Source organism: Oryzias latipes, chromosome 1 (genome assembly GCF_002234675.1).
Source record: "Oryzias latipes chromosome 1, ASM223467v1".
NCBI lineage: Eukaryota > Metazoa > Chordata > Actinopteri > Beloniformes > Adrianichthyidae > Oryzias > Oryzias latipes.
This window is the reverse complement of record NC_019859.2, coordinates 16829566-16849119: the sequence shown is the minus strand read 5'-3', so window position 1 is coordinate 16849119 and position 19554 is coordinate 16829566. Positions and strand designations below refer to the sequence as shown.

The window sequence follows — 19554 nt, the reverse complement described above, 5'->3', positions numbered from 1 at the left end:
AGCTTTAATATCAGAAGCATTTAAAAAGTTAAAAAAATATGTAAAAAATTTGTAATCTAAGTTTCACTTTTAGTCCCAGTTCAGCCACTTGTAAAGGGTAGAGATCTAAAATAATGGAGATTCTGAATCAATCCACCTTGACGTGGGATTATGACGTCACCGTTGGGACATCCATTTCAAACCTTTTAACGCTAAAAGAGCCATTTGGTCCAGTTTTTTAATGACGAAAACCAAGCAAGAACTAAACTTCACCTTTAGAAAAAATACTTTTTTATATGTTTTGTGACCATTAAGCCATTTCTGAATAAAAGTAGTTTATAAATATTAATAATTGAATGACAACAGTTGTTTTTTCTATAATCAACAATCTTGACTTCTTTTACTTTTACCAGCAGCACATCCTAGTTCCTTTCAAAATAAAATACACTGTGTGTCTTCCTGCTGCAGCAGATTTACTTAAAGTGTATAATAAAGTCAAACTTTCTATCATTATGGATGGATGCACAGTAGATTAAACGCTTTACCATCATTTTTCTCAGTGATTTGACATGTTAAAAATCTAAACATAATCCTAATGAAATGAACCAAAACAACAAACCCAGTAATTATTCAAATTATGTGCATTTGTTTTCTAAGCCAAAGAGCCACAATGTGGCGCCGGAGCCTCAGGTTGTAGAGCCCGGCTCTAAATAAACATTCGGAGCTTCACCCTTCAGTCAACCTCCACCTGCATGAGCAGCTTTTTATTTAAAATGAAATGAAACATTATTTAATCAAAACCATTTTTAAACTAAATGAATCAAACTCCAGATAATGTTTCAAATAGGATTCAATCTCAACTTGTATGAGTAGTTTTGATGTATGGGGAATTGTGGATTTGCAGACAGGAGCACAAAAGGAAAGAAAGAGCTGAACATCAGTGTGTCTGCAGGACTTTCGGATCAGTGAAGGGAGTGAAACTGCTGTGCTGACAGCATGAAAACAATCACTTTTCTTTAGTTTCCAGTGTGGAAAAGAGCATTTTAAGTATTAGCTTAAGTTTATATAAACACCAACCACACCAATCCCTTGCTTTTCTGTTAATATTATGAAAAAGGCCTTGCAGAAAGTCATTTCATGGGTTTGAGGTTTGGTTTCTCTTCATCTTGAGGAATTTGTTGCCCTCTAGTGATGAAAGTCGGTCATTACAGGAAGATTTGTTTTAAAGAAACAACTATTTCATTTTTTATTAAATCCAGCTTTCTAGTTTAGCATTATCTTGCCTTTTTTAAGTTCTTGCTGTTTGTTATGCAACAATTGTGATCAAATTAAAGATGTTTTACTATTCTTGATAGTGCAGAGCTCTTCTAGACACACCTGTCCACACTGGAAGTTATGAAAGTCCGACGACCCTGGACTTCTTTTTTTTAAACACTGCAGAAGAGAAGAAAATTAAAACATTTTTGCTATGGAACCATCCTACATAAATGAATCTTCATAGATAAACTGCAGTAGAAGTTTGCCCTGGAGGAAGACATTTATTTGAACTTCTTTTAAAAATAAAATACCGTTTACTAGACTTAACCTTAGTAGACTAATATATTCTTGAATATACCGGTAGTCAGATTCAAGGAAGGCTCTTCAGAAGCATCATAGCTAGAACAAATGTCTTTTAATGGCGTTTCTCAAAACCTATTACTGGGCCCCCTTTGTATTCATCTACAAACTCATGTAGGTGCTTCAAGTAAGAACTGAAACATTAAACCAATAAAATATTATTCGTTTTATACATAACCCATTAAAAGAAGACTGGGGCTGGGGGTTAATTTAGACAAAAATGTTTTTACTAAATTAATCAAATCAGATGGAAAAATACCATTATAAAACATGAATGATGTATTAGACTTTTTTTAAGTAATCCTTTGAAATACAAATAAAAAATGGAGAGAAAAAACAAACATAAGATGTTCTATTAGATGTATGAACTGCTTTGATAATCTTAAATCAAGATACAATCAATATAAGTCTCACTTTGGATTTATTAAAATTTAATAAACAAATAATCCTCCATACGGCCCACATTTAGATTATTTTATTCCTTTCAAGGTGGCTCGTAGATTGATAAGTTACACAATATCATACAGAAGCTGGATACCAGTACTGAACAAGAACGCTGCAAAAAGAATCCATTTCTCTGACTGGTGGATGTTTGCAGCATGTTGCAGAGCGGCTGGCCTGAGCTGTGAAGGGGGAACGCAACTCTATGCTTGGAATGCTGACGTCACTCCGACAACGAGGGCGGAGCAATCCAGGATGCAGAGGCGTGGCGTGTCGCAGGTAATCCTCACCGGCGCATCCGTCACTTTTCTAATCTGGGCTCATACCTGCACTCTACTTTCTAAATGACGACCCCTCTGTGTTAAAATGAACTCTTCTGCTCATTTACTTGTTTTTTTAGAATGAACAAAAAACTTGTGACGATCGTAACCACATAATGAATAAAGTCGATGAGATGAAAGCACTGAAATTGCTAAACGGCACTGAAAGTGGAACTGTTGGCAAACTTTAACAGAAAAAACAAGTGCATGTAATGCGCCAAGACAAAGGAAAATGAAGACAGCGCGACAGCTGGGAAAGAAACTGATTCCGTGTCTAGTGTTGAGTTTCTTCTGATGCGTTTCTGCAAAGTCTTTTCTCCCTCCATTCTTTTTTATTTATCATCTTCATCCTCCTCCTCGTCATCATCATCTGACGTCTGGTCCTTGGTGTCGAGGTCGTCTTCATCTTCCACCTGGAAGGAGAGAGCCAGAGTCTAACTACAGCAGAGACGACACAAAGCTGAGTGACATCTTTCACCAGCTGAAACAGCTCACTGAAAGTCAGAAGAAAACCGTCAATGCCGCTGCTGAACACTGACGCCGACCTAAAACCACCATGTGCCTTGCCCAAGGGCACTTCGACAGATGGGATGGCAGACCGGGAACTGAACCTGAGGCTCTCCAATCAACCTACAAAACGTTTTCAGAAGAAATGATCCGAAGCGACGTTTAAGTTTGGTTTACTGCTTGAGTTAACCAGGAAGTCGACAGAAAAACCGCTGAGTGTGACTTTGTTTCAAGTGACAGATATCGTTATTGTATTTTAAAATCTTTGTGTTTTGCTGATTCTGATCTCCTGTTTTACATTAAGCTATAAATGTTGGTGATTAAATGCTTATTTGCATTTTTATACGTCCAGTAAAAAGACATGAACTGTTGATCTTGATTTGTGAATTGGTGAAAATCCACAGCTCTTTAAGGATCCATTGGAGCCTCTGACGGTGAGACAATGTAGGACCGTCTCTGACAGACTTGCTCTGAGATCTGGTTTTCTTACCGTTTCTCCCAGGTCCTTGAGTCTCTTCTTGAGGCTGTGGATCTTCTGGTCCTGGTCCGCCAGCAGCATCAGCAAGTCGTCCTGCTCCTTCTTGGACTCCTGGACCTCGGACTGCAGCTTTTCCTTTTCTGTCTGCAGGATGGCCGCCGTGCTCGTGGAAGCAGCCAGCTGCTGCTCCAGCTCAGCCACGCTCCTCTGCAGGTTGATGAACAGCGTGGAGGATCAACCGAAAAAATAACAACAACCTGCATCTCTACAGGTGTTATTACCCACCTTCATCTTCTCCGTCTCAGATGTCTGTGCTGCCAGTCTGCTCTCCAGTTCTGCTGAAGCGCTGGGGGGCGCCGTGTCAGATGGCTAGCGGTCATAAAAATAAAGAAACGGTTCAGGAATGCAGGAAACTTTTCTTAAAGCAGTTTCATGTTTTGGGATTTTTACCTCAGCTTCTGCTCTTGTGAGCAGCTCCTGCCTCTCCGTCTTTAGATGACTGATTTCTGACGACTGGGACTGAACCTGACTCCGTAAAGCCTCCAGCTCCTGCAGCAACAGAAGACAAACAAGGAACTCCCATTAGCGCCTTGATGACTGTAAAGAAATACAACTATTTGTGTTTAAAACCTGACACGTCTAGCATTAACCAGTCTTTTCTTGGAAAGGGATGGATGAAAGGATTGTGTGTAAAAGTTTGAATTTCAGAATTTGAGAAGGCATTTCTGGCTGCTTAAAAATGGCTTTAATGTTCGCCAAATATGTGTTCAGATAAAAAAAAAAACACTTTAGGGAGGCCAACAAATGTTTTGTAGACCTTTTTTCTTTTGATACCATATCTGTACTGAAAGGTCTGACAGTTTGTTTGCATTGAACGCTTTGCCCAATGTCTACATAGTTAATCATAAATTATACAAAACATTTGTATTTTCAAAGTAAAAAAATAAATCTGCATGAGTTTGGGTTTCTTTTAGTATGATTCCAGGTCAAATGCGTTAATACCATACAGCAAAATGACAACTAAAACACCCTGGTAAAGTCGTACTGAAAAAAAATGACCAACAGTTTTTAAGGTGAAAACATCAAACTCCAAAAGGAGACAAAAACTTTGAATTCCACCTTAGACTCCTGAGAGTTAAATAAAGGTTCAGCACCAAAGGTACCTCTGTAATTCATGCCTCACAGGCGGTGAGTTTACTCCTCCTGCTGGAACAACTACAGACTTTCTCAGACCAGGTGGTTTGTGTAAAAACCACAGGCGGGGTATTAAATAGCTCTGAGATCAAAGTCCCATACAGCTAAACTGAAACTGAGCTGATAGCTGATCAGTGAGAATGATAAAAAAAAATCTCACCAAACCGACTTTGCGACTTAACAAAAAACGATCACTTGAGAAAAATATAGCAGTATTTTAGTTATGTTAAAATGCACGACTTTAGAAAGCATTAGTCCCAGACTTTAGCGCTCTGAACGGTTTGCCAGATGGAAACGGTTCAAACTGTTCATCTGTTCTGATCGTCTCTTTTTAGATTGTTTGAAATGCTCAACTCCAACAATTCTAGGGAAAGATCTGGTCTTTCAGCAGCGGACAGACAAACAGTCAAGAGGAACTGAGCTCCTGCAGATGTTCACAGGATGGAGGGAGGCAGTTTGGCGTTTGTTTGTGTTTTTTACACCTTTATTGCAGAAAAGTCTTAACCAGCTGGTGATAGTCAGCAAACTCTTCTTTCTACCATCAAGACTGGATCTGCAATGATCTGAACCAGGAGATCCTTCAGGTCTGCTTTTGAAAGCTTTTTCCATGAGGTTTGTGTCCGAGCACCACTTGCTCTGATGGTCCACATCCATTAGGACTTTCAAAGTAAAAACAGGGAGCAAAGTGAAGAAGATGAGGGCTCAGCACACTGCCCTGTGGCGTATCTGTATTCGTGCTTTTTTAAAGTCTCCATGATAGACATGACATAACCCAGATCTTTTTACAGTTTGGCGTTGTTCTCATGTACTAACTGGAGCAAACTCGTATCAGCACATAAAAAAGTCCCAGTTCACCTGCAGCAGCTCTGTGTTGTCTGATCCTCCTGCCGGGCTCTCTGTCGTCTGGGAGCTCGACTGCTACAGTTACAATGAAATAAATAAACATTAAATACCAGGAATCACATTTCAAGACATTTAAACCTTCAAATTGAAGTAGATTACAGCTGGTGACAAAAACGGATGCAATGGTTTTTCTTCAGCTCTGAACAAAGATGTCACTTTTCAAATCAGCAGAAATTATTTTATTTACTGGTTTATTTCATGACGTTTTTAGAATCCTCCTCATCCCAGCACACCACACACAAACACTCACTCACTCACCACTCACTCACTCAATCTTCTAGATCTACTAACCAGGGTGGTGATTAGTGCGTCTCGCTCGGCGAGTTGCGTCTGCAGGACTGCGTGCTGCTTGCGGAGCTCGTCCAGCTCCTCTCTGAGCTGAGAGAGCTCCTCGGTCTGCAGTCCGTTCTGCTGGGAGCCGTCCCCCTGACTCGGACTCTCCTTACCTGAAGATGACAATACACATGATTACATACCAAAACACTCCAATCCTTCAGACATACCACACACCTGTTCTTAAAGCATCGATTAAATTCTGAGGTAAAACGAGTCTCATTTCTATAGAGGGCTGACGGGAACACCGTTTCTGTTTAAACAAACAGGAGAGTCAGATAGAAGCTGCTGATTCAGCACTATAGACCTGCTGTGGTTCGCAGACATGAAGATTTATCTCTCAAATCATCAGAAGCCGCTAAATCGTTTTTTGGGTCACAAGCCAAAGGCGTGGTTAAAACCCTGAACATGTCGCCGGTCTGTTGCAGGTACACAAACTCACACAAGCACACCTGGGGACATTTTAGAGTCATCAGTGAACCTATGAAGACGCTTTTTGGACTGTGGGAGGAAGCCACAAAACCCTCACATGCATGGGAGAACATGCCAACTCCACACAGAAAGAACCCGGCCAGGATTCAAACCTTCTCCTGTGAGGCGAGAGTGCTAACCACTACACCACCATTAAGGCAATTGGGAGAATTTACAGACTGAAAATATTATTTACCATCAAAGGAAATCAAGAAAATATTTTAAGATTACTGGCTGTTTTTTTTCCCAATCAGGCACAGTAACAAATATCATGTAATGTGATATGACTACACTACCCAGAATGCCTAGAAGGGCCAGGAAGCAGGTGATTGGTCACAGGAGTTGATGGCAAATTGTGTTGTTATTCATGTTTGTGTCTTAACTGCAATAAAAAGCTTCTGCTGCAACACGACAGACGGAACAAAGTTAAGCTTTGAAAACCAAGAAGTGACTTTCTTTTACATTTCTGGAAAACAGGAAAAAAAGGACTACAATAATCAGCAACGTTTCATACCAAAAGCCATCATCAAAAACTAAAAATCTGAAAAAGCTCAGGGAAAAGTGACTTTTTCTGTGGGACGTGTGACTCAAACCTTTCAAAGTGTAAATAAAAACCCTACAAATCCAGTCTTCAGCTACAGTGGAAGCTTTTCCCTCAAAGGCAGATAAGAGACAAGAAAATGAATTTCCTTTAATAACATAAGCTGCTCTTTAGAGCAAAAAGGATCAGACATGAATGTCTCCATCATTTCTAAACCAACAAAAAGGTTATAGAAACTGTAAAAAGTGTCAGAGTGAGCTTTTGCGTGTTGGACGAGGACTGACCTAGTTTCAGCTTCAGGATGTTGTACTGGTCTTTGTGCTGCTGGATCTGGGATAGCTGCTGTGCGACAGTGGCCTGCATCTGCTCGTGCTGGGAGGACAGAGCTGCTACCTGCTCCTTCAGCTCCTGGATCTGAGCATCCTGAGTCACACAGTCCAAACTCTGATGTTATCTGGAGACTACAGCAAATCCACGACTAATGGGCAACATTTTTAGAAGCCAAATTCGACAAACCTGTTCTCTGATCAGCTCCTTGTATCGAGTTACGATGTTGTCGTGCTGCTCCAACGTCTTCTTCACCTCTTCCTCCTTTTTGTCCTCCTCGGTGGACTTGTGAACCGCTTTGGTGATCACCCCTGTGATGAGCAGCGTTACGTCAACTGGGACTCAAACCATCACTTGCACATGAGGACGGCGGTCTCCCTGACCTTCCAGGTCTTTGACCAGCTTGGTGAACTCGTGGTCGAACAGCATCTGCTCCGGCGACGGGAAGACGGGCTGCGGCTTTAGGGCCGCCCGCGAATACAGTTCATGTTTGGTGATGAAGCCCAGCTTCTCCACAAAGTTCTCCTTTCCGATGCGCTTCTCAATCAGCTGCTTTAGCTTCTCCCTGAAGACGACGGGAAGAAAATCTGTGTTTTCATTCAAACATCGAGTCTAACAGAATGTTAAAGTGACTCAAAGACACGTACTTGGTGTAGTTTTCCAGTGAGTTATCGTTATGATAGATACAGATGCCGAGCAGCAGCGCACAAAGGCCCTGCACCAGCCTCTCGTCTTCTCCCAGGTTCTCAGAGATCTGAGCCGTCAGCTGCAGGACTCAGAGTCAAGGCTCATGCAGAGAAGCCAGTGGAGGACAGGGGCTCCCTCCCCAGCAATAAACACATGGGTCCTCTTTACACTCAGAGGTCGGATTTGATGTGAAGATGCATTTAAGCAGAAATGTAGACTCAGAGGTCAAAGGGGGGAGAAGGTAAAAAGGTCGTGATGAAGGATACAAAGGGAACGTTATCCTGGTTGTGCAGGAAGTGCGTGACAGCAATGGGACAGTTGCTGATCCATGTGCACAGCAGCATGAGGAGGCCCACCCTGGTCTGGACTTTGCTGCCCTGCAGAAAACCAAAGAGTGAGTCTGACGAGGAGCTTCTGACACGCGAGCAGAGGCATCAAAAGCATGTTAGACAGCTCACACAAAGAGACTTCAGACCCAAAGAACTAAACACAGGAGTGGAAGTTAGAAGGGTTAAAATCGATCGGGTTCAGAGTTCATCTAAACCTCAACCGAATCACAACCACAGAACACCCGCAAAATGAACTCCACGGTTTTTTAAAGCACTCAAGCACAAAACAACTAACAACTAACCCTAAAACAAGCAGAAAAATGCAATATTTGAAAGAAATTAGCCTTAAATAAGCATTTGAAGGCCAAACAAACAAACAAAAAATAACCACACCTATAAATAATAAATGGAAACAAATGTTTTGAAATCATCGTTATGGCAGTCAAATGATGCCAAGTGTTAGTATCCATTACAGCCAACACCAAACAGTTTGGATGTTTTAAAGAATAAAACAAAACCAAACATGCAAAAAAAAACATTTCATATTTTTTACCCACTAAATGATTTCCATCATTCTTGTAGAGCAAAGCATCATGGGAGTGGACTTACATTAAAAGGTATCAGCTCATGCAGCACTGACTCACTAATAAACCTTTTGTTGTTGAAGGGGAAGGAAAGGAAACTTAAAGTGAAAATGTTTTTTTTTTCCTGTCTGGCCCAAAACAACAGTTTGTTGACCGGATTTCGCATTTTAATGACAGAAAGCCAGAAAGCCTTTGTTAATACTACGCAGTATCACAGAATGAGGAATCAGCTCAGTTTGGTGGAAACTGCTGGACAAACTATTCAGAGGACATCCCAGAGGTCATCAAATGGAACCAAACGTCAAAAATATTTACATTTTTCTCATTAACTAAGATTTTCTCCTGCTTATGGTTGCCAAACTTTTAAAGACAAACTAGTCTGCATTCCCTTTTTATAAGAATACCGGACTAATCTTCTTCTTTCTCTTTCGGCTTTTCCCATCAGGGGTCGCCACAGCGAATCATCGTTTTCCACCTCACTCTATCATGAACATCTTCTACCCTAACATTAGCCAACTTCATGTCCTCTGTTAAGACTTCCATATATCTCCTCTTTGGCCGTCCTCTTGCCCTCCTGCCAGGCAGCTCCATCTCCAACATCCTTCTACCAATATATCCACTATCCCTCCTCTGAACATGTTCAAACCATCTCAGTCTGCCAATGGACTCACTCCATAATTCTACTTGATAGTCGTTTGAACCAAAACTGGATTAAAACCCTCTCAATTCTTTTATTTCTACTTTGAATTCTGAGGTGAAAATAAGATTTATCAAAAAGCAATCAAACCCATTTTTAGAAACTCAAAGATTTGCATCTTCAAGTGACCACTTCCAATTAAAAATTGATGTAAATGTATGTGTATGTGTGTCTTTTGTACTTCTGCGTTCAACCCCATTATTTTTACGTCCCTTTTCTCCATACAAAACATGTGTATGCGCATTGGAGCTTAAACTAGTTAAACTTTGACCAATCAGGGACTTGGACTTTTAGTGACGTTTGGATGGCGTCCTTTTCAATTCACAGAAGAACCAAAAGAAATTCACAATTGAGGTTTGTTCCAAGCCAGAATTCTATGACACCAAGTTTTTCCTGTATCTGAATAGAGATGTGAAAGAAAAAGCAAGATGCACCAGATTTAAACCGCACCGCATTTCCCACCAAACTCTTTCTACTGCGAGTACATGTGCTAGCTAGCATCGGGTAGCGAAGGTCCAGACTGAACACCACATATGCTAACACAGCCCAGCACTTAGCACTAGACTGTAGGTTTTCCTGCCATTTCCAGAAGAAAAATAAGAGAATATAAAACCCCATGATGCACTGGGTTTGTTCTATTACTGCAAACACTGAGGTTCTGTCTCCACGTTCTGCTGTTCTCCTCAGAGGAACCGGTTGAAGCAGAAAACGGCTTTTCCCAGTCTGGTTAAGCTTGTTCTTTCTTCCTGTTAAAAGTCCATCTTCTTTCTTTTCAGGGTTTGTTCGTTAGACTGGTGGAAGTTTGTTTAACTGTAAACTATCTGAATAAAATTAGACACCGAACGTTCACTTGTAGTAAATTGTAAAACATTTTGTTCTCTTTTACTCAGATATTTGCTCAAAATGATTTCTTTTCAGGCAGAGTAATAAACATTTAGGCCTTACTCAGAGGATGTTCTTTTAATTTATTTTTTTAATTTAGCTGAAAAGTACCAATGTTATGCCATCCTGCCTTAATTTGCATTTGAGAATTTGCGCAGCATGCGCCAGCAGAAGGACGCATGTCTTTCCTTCACTGAAGCAATGGATGCCAAGCAGATACGGTGTGTGCCACATGTGTGTGCTTTAACACACATGTGGAGGGGATGATCAGGAAAGCATACAAAAAAATTAAAATAAATAAAATCACCTTTCTTGCTTTAGTCTCCAAATATGAAAAGTAAAAAGTAAAATAAAAAAAGGACAGATAGGATTTAATTCGGTTAACTTAAAGTTTTTGACTGAAAGGCAAAATATAAATTATCTTTAGAAAAAGAGAAAAAAAGTAGATATTCATTTTATGGAAATGTCACATTCTATTGTTCTAGATCATAAATTCAGTATAAAAAAGTGCAGTAATGTCAAAGTCTCTTTAAACTTGGGTTAAAACAGGTCGATCAGCACTTTAAATGAATTCTTTTCATAAAATTTCCACCTTTGTTTATTTTCAATGAGGAAATGTGTGAGAACTAACTTCCTTTAACAACCTTATTTACTTTTGGATGGAAATACATTAAAATAAGGAATTCACGCTGAAGCATACATTAAATTAAAGCTGCATGGATTCAGTACTTTGACAGTAATATCCAGCCTTACTGGGAGAGTTGTATTTTTTTTTTCCTTTCCAAAAATACACATAAAAAAGTAAAATCAAAGAGGCAGCTGCATTTCAACACAAGTGTAAAGTTTTCAAGACCATAAGTGAAAGCTGACTCTGCTAAGACAGAAGTCATGAATTTTAGTGGATGTCTAATCTAAGACATCATCACAGGTTGGGGTTTCTATCAAAGGTATGTCTGCACATTAAGGCACTTTAATAGACTAATGAAGATCAGAAAATAAAAACTATCCAGAAACCTGCACAACCACCATTTCTACTCAGACTCCCAGAGGAAAATCTAGTTTCTAATTTTCTTCATTTGGGTTTTTCTTGCTTCTGTCAGTGACCAGACTCTGTGGTAACTGTTGGATAGCAGATAGTGATTTTAAATCAGCTAAATCTGCCTGAAATGTTGAGGGAATGGAGCATGAAAGTTCGAGGTATAAATAAACAAATAAAAAACCAGCCACAGACCAAACATCATCCGTCCGTCTGCTCTGAGGAAAAACTTCAGTAAATCAGGAGTTATATGAACTTAAAAATATTCAGAAAACCCACAAATGAGAGAAAGCAGAGAGTGTTACGGTTAGTGTGTGGGCCAACCATTCAGTCCAGAAGGCCCCACTGTGGGACACATCAGAGAATGAATCAAGCTTGTTCAAACGTGTTGGTCATCCACAAACACCCCCACCTGACCTCCCCCACCTGACGTTCTAAACAGGAAGTACTCAGTCATTCTATTTGTCAGAATAACTATTCTTATCTGATATATTTTTTTTAAATGTTCTAGCTAATCCTTTTTTTCTTTATTACAATTTATTTAAGTTATACACTTACCAATCAGACTTCAATAAAAGTGTGTGGTCTCACGTTGAAAGTGATTGACAGTTTGTCCTGACTTTGACTGCTTACTGACGGCGTCTGGCTCCAACGTATCGAAATAAAACGGCGACTGAATTGAATTAATGATTGGAGCTGAAAGTTGACCGTTTTCTATTGGTGATGTCACATGCACTCTGTCCAGTTCTCATGTCCAGTCAGTGGTCTGACAACAACAGGTCAACAAAACTGATTAGTATGATGACAAAGACTATGAGTCTGACTCAGGGAAAACACTGCTGTAATACAGTGCAGATCCCACATGGGAGTCAAAAGTCCAAAACACGCGTTTTTATACCGCATGATAGGAATTAGAAAATGGATAAGACGCTTCCTCTGCTGACTCTAAAGAGCCCTCACTGGAAAATTAAAACGCCCCAAATAAGCCAAGCACAGGAGCAATCAAAGGTCAAAGCACAAAGCAAAAGGTTAAGAGGTCACAGAAGACAGGACATCTAGAAGCAGCTGCTGCCCTTCTGTTGGTTTCGTAGATGAGTTCATTTCCCATTTTTGGCATTTCCACACTGAGCGCAGTCATTTCACTTTCTATTAAATAAAAGTCGCTGGGTCATAGACTCCAGTAAAAAGGCGGGCCACTAAATAGTCCAAGAAAAGCAAAATCCACCAACAAGCGGGTCACAGAGACCCCTACTTCCTTTGCCAAGCTGAAATAACCAGAACACCCAAACACACACAGAGGTACGTTACTCACCCGTCGGACGATCTTATCACCCTGCAAAACCACAACAATGCAAACCGGTTCTCTTCACTGGGGTTTACAATTTAGCACTGATCTATGTTGATGGGCTAACTCGTTTCATGCTAACAGAACACATATAGCTTGTTCCGTCTGTACTACGGTGCCTTACCTGGGACAGGATGTTGGTGCACTGCTGCAGCAGGGACACGGGAGGTTTGCCCAGGCTGGTAGCGAGCTGAACTCGAAGCAACTGTTCCTTCTGAGTGAGGTTGTCCTGGAGAGCATGGGCCAGGGCCACGGCAGCACACCAGTTAGACAGGGAGTCTGCTGAGAACAGACCTCCACACAGGAGCTGACCAGCAGAGATAGAATTGGCTAAAGAGGAAAAGAATAGAGCCGGTTAAAAAAATAATTGCATTTAAAGGCTTTGAGAAACAGATTGAAACGAACCATCGATGGTTGAGGGAAGTAGTGTAGCCACGATCTCCCCCTGACCCTTCTGGTTTTTGTAGAGGAAACACTGGAAACAGTAAAGAACTGCACAACGAAGCACAAACGGCTGCCTCTCATTCACCATGGACATGAGCAGCACCACGATGGCTGGTCTGCAAACACAAACAACAGAGATCAAACATCCAGCCAACTCTAACGTGCATTGCCAGCTTTTTGGGGGAGAAAACTAAACTTTCATTACCGTGGAGGGCTTGAAGGGGCGTTGACTGAGGCAAAGTAGTCCTGGTTGATCTGTGAGCCTCTGATCACCTCCGAAACTGTGTTTATAGTCTGGAAAGGAGCAGTCGAAGGAACATTTTTGTCAGCGTTTCTGCCGTAACCTTCCTGTGGTGGGTCAGCGTCCGTACTCTCTGTGGTTACCTCTGTTAGGATATCGGCGGGCACACCGGTGGCCATGAGGATGGTGCACAGCTGTTGCAACAAGCCACACTGGAACATGCACTTCTGACAGCTCGCTGTAGCTCCAGGGGAGTTCACTGGAGACACCATCACTCGCACCAGCTGGAAATTATAAGCTTGTTAAGACTCTAAATCTTACTATTAGTCATCTTTGACATGGATTCTGTGAACGACCCACTCCACTCATCTTTTGATCCATTTTAAAAGCATTCCCAGTGATCTTTTAACCCTGGAATTGTGTTCAGGTTTGAACATTTTGACAAGAACACAATAAAGGTTAAATGTGGTTAAGCTTTTTCAAACCTTTTTCCCCATCACTTGATTAACAACGATTTGAATAAAATACTAAACAATATTTTGAGCTTAAAACTCTTAATATGTTCTCCAACATGATAAAAATGCCACAAAAACACGATAAAAAGACCAGAATTATTTGTGACGTAGAAAATACACTTTTTGATACAGCAGTAATGTTGGGCTGGGGTTGTGAGGGGCTGTTAGCTAGCAGGAGAGCATGTAAACTGAGAGTTCTCAATTATGGGCAAAGGGAAGTGGGGAGGGCGTTGCTTGCTGCATGCCTATAGCTCACCTGTGAATTTCTATTAAACTCCTGCTGCTCTGCAGAAACTAGATCATAGAAAGGTTTCCTTTTCTTAAAAAATGGCATAGTTCTAATTAAAGACCACTGGGAACACTTTTAAACGAGAACGCTGCTTTGGCTACCTGCAGCATGAGGTGGAGGTTAGTGACCTTCTGTGCGGACCAGCCAGAGTTATCATCCCCAACCTCAAACCAGGGCTTCATTCTCTGGATGTAAGAGCCCTCCTTAAAGAAGTTCTGGTTAGAGCTGTTGTTCTTTAGCAGGTTGAGCAGCAACAACAAACAATCCTCCACCACAATACCTGCAGCAGAGGAAAGAGGAGGGGGGAATGAGTACACACACAAAAAAGAGGGTTTTAGCAGTTCTGCACACACGACTCTGTTCACCTCCATCGCTGCTGCCCTCCTCCGTGATGATATCTAGGAGGCGTTCAAAGGCGTTCTCAAAAGCCACGATTTTCTGAATGGCTGCGTTGCCTCTGGTTAGCTGCTGGAGCAGCAGTAAGCCCTGTAGGAAGCAGACAACATGACTCATAAGTCCCACCAATATTTCACGATGGGTAATGAAATGGAAGACAGAAGCGCTCACATCATTGCGAATTACTTCTCTGGAGTCTGCTAACAGGTCCATCAATCTGGAAACACCTGTGGCGGAAAATCTAGTGTTTATATTTTAATTTAAGGAAATAAATAGAAATAAAGATTGTAGCCAGTTAGACTGAGTGAACTAGAAGATACTCACCCATGGGGCTGACGAGAATGATGCCTTGCACTTGGGCGCCTTGACTCTTCAAAAGAGCCGTCAGCAACTTCACCGCAGGCCAACGCACGTGGAAGTCAAACTCCTGAAACCCCCCCGCCGACAGTTACACTCTACGCATCGGAAGCAATCTGTCTGCGATGGTTGGAGAACAGGGCCGTACCTCCAGAAGGGTGAGGAGCAGCGTGATTCGCTCAGGATCCTGAAGGAACTTCTCTGTAAACAGGGCGCAGAGGTCGTCTGTCTGCTTCTGGGTATTCTCATCTGAGGAAAACATGGAAAACTTGAGCAGCTAAGTCTGTGGACTACCGTCCCAGTGGATGCTGCTATGGTAGAAGAATGTTTGGTCATGGGATCCCCAGCACTGAGTTTGGATCAGCAGTCAGTTATTTTTTTTGTTGCATTAACAGGGATGAAAAGCAGTGGAACCTTTTCAAAGACAGTAGTTCCATTTCCTGTTTCTAGATTTAATCATGAGATTATGATGCTCGTTAACTTATAATCTCTTTTGAAATCGTAGCGTGTTATTCCAATCAGCTCCAGATCCTTTTCCTCTGCTTTTGTCTTGCTTTTCACTGCACTTTTAACCAGCATTAGTCTTGATTTTCCATCATCACGTGACATCGTGTCTGTTTTTGTGGAGATTTGGAGAAACTTTTGGGGGAAGGGGTTATATTTTACAACACAAAACGTGAACAAACAGCAATAATAATAATCAGACAGCTTTGTGGTATTAGTAAAGCATTGCCAGTACCACCCATTGACTGTATGTGAGAACTGAACAGAGGGAGTGAGACATCACCCATAGCAAATGGTTTACTTCAAGCTCCAACAAAACAGTCAATTTAGTCACCAAATTCCTTCACTGCCCACTACATAGTGCATTATATTGTGCATTTGTAATTTTGTAGGGTTGTCCAAATTTACAATGACAAAATCAAGTGCCCTAGAAATTTCCCAGAAGTCTCTGCGAAAAACCAGTGTGCATCAATGCTCACCAGATTGGCGAATATAGACCACAATGCATTGCATCTGAACAATTGTTGCCAAAAAAATGTATTTAAATGTATTTTTAATAAACCATCAAAGTTTTTAACTTCAGAAGACAGTGAATTCATACAACGTTCACATTAGTGAGATTTTAACTTCATGAAATCGATTACGTTATATTTATTCTTCAATAGATGTCTATGGGATTTTGGCTTCTTGGAGCCAGCGGGTACCTGGAGCCACCTGGTCACTCAGTCCAGTTCCTTTATACAGTCAATGGCACCACCCCCAAACCCCTTGGTGTCGCTTTACAGTACAGCAATATTATTTGTGGTTAGTCATTGTGCAGTAGAGCAGCAACAGCACAACAGTTCATCAATAAACAGGCACACCTTTAAGTCTCCATGAGGCGAGTAGAAGAGTTGTTGGGTTTGCAAGAAATCAATAAATAAAATTAATCGTCTACTCGTCTCAAGTCACACAGAAGTTCAAAGGTTTTTGAGTAAAAATGCCCCCAACTAATGTCGGCCACTGCAGGGGCACCAATGTGCATGGATGAACGGCGTGGTTAAAGAGGCTGGCATCATGCATAATCCAAAAGATTTACCTTCTGATTCATCTGTGGGGTTAAAACATGAAAGAGAAGAGAAACAGGAAAATCTTTATACAACACATTCAATACTAGTGGAAGTAATTAAAAAAGGAAGGAACGCAGACCGAAGGCTCACAAACTGATACAAACGTCCAGCTTTGTGCTCATGCAAACGCAACACTGTTCAGTAAAGCTGCGTTTAATAAAAACAAATCAATTTCCCTTCAGAAAATCAATATTTGTTTCCAAATACAATTAGTTTTGAATCAAAATTTGAAATATAAATCAATATGAAATCAAGTTGTGAACTTATCAAAACCGATTAAATAATACTGAATTAGTATATTGCTAGTGGTGGCTCTCTATTAAGTACAATGAACTTGAATTTCGGGAATCCAAAAGGATTGCTATAGAGTTATTGTTATTATAGACATAAAAATTAATCTAATCGTACCAGGACAAAATAAAAACACCAAAACCTTATAGGTTGTGTACCTTGTTCTTCTTCCTCATCATTGCAGATGATGTTGTAGAGTGTGTCCAAAGAATAGCCAAGGATTTCAGAGTCAGATCTGGAGCATTTGGGGAAAAATTAAAATATTTTCAAAAAATGAAAATATCTTTTTTTTTTTCAGCCCGACTTCTATTTTACAGGTCAATTGTCGTTTATTGATCTATAATGTGAGAAAAAGGGCTTCAATCTAGAAACAAGGAGATACCTGTCAGTCTGCAATATGGTAACCAGGTGATCCATGGCCTGTGTGCCAACTTCCATGCGGTATTTCTACAAAAAAAAGAAAAAATGGATTCCTCAATAATGGATTTTGTTTCTGCAACTTTAGAAAAAACAACTTAAGTCTACAAGAAAAAATGCTTTCAGAGTCCAATGAAATGTATGATTTAATAAAGAATATTTACTAAAATTATTGATCAAGGCTTATAAATGTTTTTCTTGAGTTTAGTTCTTATTTATTTATTTATTTTTACAAATAAACTGCTTCACAGTAAGAAATAAAAAAAAAAGGTTGAAGGTCAAAGGTTAAATTCAGAGATTTTATCTGAAAAACTAAGAACATTTAACACACTAGACCTACATCCTTTGACGTTTGGTACAGTATGATTTTATTATAATATGCCTTTTAACACTTTCCGTATATTAATTTTTCTTTAAGCTAGTGAGGAAAATAAAATTCAACAAGTTACCTGTAAATTCCTCTATGACACCTTCATTTTTCTGTATGATTTATACATAAATAAATAAAATCCATCCTTTTTTCATTCCATAGGAATCAAGTTGCCAATTCTGAGCCCAACTTAGAACCAGCTCATGCTAGAAGAATACCTGAGGAGCATCAAATCCTTAATGGTGTCATACAAAGATGCAGATGTGTTATAAGATGGTCAGCATTAAAGCAAGCATCTTAAAGTGGTGGCGGCCAATTTAAAAATAAAATCTGTTCTTATTTAAGACAAAAAAAACAATAATTCAGCTCTCTCATAGATAAGACATTGAAGCCTTAATGTAAGCACAAACACAAAGATTTCCTACATTCCCTACCTAAATGTACATCTGCAGAGTTTGTGTTAATTCTATACCTTAGAAAGGGATTTGAGGGCCCGGACAGCGTCCCTTCGGTCCTCCAGGAGTGTTGAGGAAGCAACCCTGTCACACAACTTCTGGATCTGTTAACAAACAAGAAGACAAACGTTTTTTTCCAGAACACATTTTTAATTTCTTAATCAAAATAATCTAAATTTTGTGTCATACTTTTTATTTACATATCTATATTTTCCCCACAACTATAAAACACCCAAAATTAGTGTTGAAGGGCTGTTATAAAAGGCTTGATGCTAAAAAAACAAACAAAAAAAACCAAAAAGATTAGTCCTGTAGCATGGCACATTATTAATAATGAATACAAAGGTTAATTTGATCACATTTAAATACAAAAAAATGTTTTATTTACAGATAACTTCACCACTCAAAGATATCATTAAAAATTGAAAGGAAGTCAACAGAAAGACAAATTTAAGCAAACCATAATTTAATCCCCATCAGGAAATTAAGATTGAACCGTTTTTCTACATTCTACTGGGGTGAAGTCACAGATGTAAAGGAGTTCATTAAAAAAAACTAGCACACGAAAGTGTGTTTTTATTTCTTGTAATCTAAATAACCACTAGAGACACCAAATTAACAAAATGCTTCAACTTACATTAAAGTTCGATCTGTATTTATTGTTAACTGTCGTGAATTATAGTAAAATGTGTTTTATTATAAATGCAAGAATAAGTGTTTTATGACTACTAAAAATAACGGACAAAATACTTCGTTCGACGACTATTGCTAGGTTAGCTTGTGATAGCCTTACATTTAAGGGCTTTTTAAATCAACCGATTCCATGTTACTTATCTTTTAAAATGCGCCCCAATAACATAAATTTATCATTTTTCTTTTCTATACATGTCTTCGTTTTTTTTGTGGATCATAGCGGCAAAAATTCAAGTCAGATGTAGCTAGCATTGCTAGATTCCTACCGTCTCAGCTCCGGTGGGTTGCGGCCCGGCAGCCTGCCCTCCCATCACTCCCCTGAGAAAGTTCATATTGACAGGCGTCTTCTCAGAGAAGACTTCCAACCAGACGGTTTGTTTTGTTGAAGAAGAGACTCCGACCACTGTCTCAGTGGCACAAGTAAAAAATGTATAAAAATAGAAGAAAGACAGAGAGAGTGTGAAGAGTTACACTATGGGGCACTATGTACAGCTACCAACCCCGGATGTGAGATGGACGCGCATGCGCACTAACTAGACCATACGTGGCTCACCCGCACGAGTGATCAGTTTTCTTAAAGGGCCAGAGCACTAAATCTTTCTGCCACGTGAACTGCAGAGGTCGCTGTGAGAATAAATCCAAACTTCAATAAATCCAGCACTATAATCCATTATGTTCATGACCAAATAAACTATTATATGATATTGAATTTATTATATTAAGAAAATACGTATTATTTGCCCATTTTTTAGTTTTTGTACAAAATCAACATGTAAAATCTATTAAAAGGACCGAAAAACCT

The 19554-nt window shown here is 39.9% G+C and overlaps 1 protein-coding gene across 4 annotated transcripts; it reads right to left on the bottom strand.

Annotated features, from left to right (window-relative positions):
• Positions 1-2055: 2055 nt before the first annotated feature.
• Positions 2056-19256, bottom strand: uso1 (USO1 vesicle transport factor). 4 transcript variants are annotated; one of them, XM_023960400.1, is made up of 26 exons: positions 19019-19254; positions 18077-18163; positions 17200-17264; positions 16976-17052; positions 16496-16507; positions 15062-15162; positions 14881-14983; positions 14728-14783; positions 14526-14646; positions 14262-14440; positions 13500-13640; positions 13321-13409; positions 13077-13231; positions 12796-13001; positions 12639-12659; positions 8065-8175; positions 7759-7877; positions 7495-7676; positions 7301-7422; positions 7069-7207; positions 5731-5885; positions 5392-5454; positions 3793-3891; positions 3628-3711; positions 3355-3549; positions 2056-2770 (listed from the first exon to the last, which is right to left on the bottom strand). In XM_023960400.1, the coding sequence occupies exons 1-26, from the start codon at positions 19082-19084 to the stop codon at positions 2690-2692; spliced, it is 2829 nt and encodes a 942-aa protein (XP_023816168.1). In that variant the 5' UTR covers positions 19085-19254; the 3' UTR covers positions 2056-2689. The 4 variants fall into 4 exon arrangements, with proteins under 4 accessions (XP_023816168.1, XP_023816209.1, XP_023816254.1 ...); XM_023960441.1 differs by lacking the exon at positions 16496-16507 and having other exon boundaries at positions 19019-19256; XM_023960486.1 differs by lacking the exon at positions 12639-12659.
• Positions 19257-19554: the final 298 nt, after the last annotated feature.

Excerpts from the sequence above, each read along its gene's own strand:
- uso1 (XM_023960400.1), bottom strand. The coding sequence starts at position 19,084 with ATGAACTTTCTCAGGGGAGTGATGGGAGGGCAGGCTGCCGGGCCGCAA. Across the intron at positions 12,660-12,795 it reads GCACCAACATCCTGTCCCAG|GGTGATAAGATCGTCCGACG; the intron begins GTAAGGCACCGT and ends GTGGTTTTGCAG. Across the intron at positions 3,712-3,792 it reads TCACAAGAGCAGAAGCTGAG|CCATCTGACACGGCGCCCCC; the intron begins GTAAAAATCCCA and ends TATGACCGCTAG.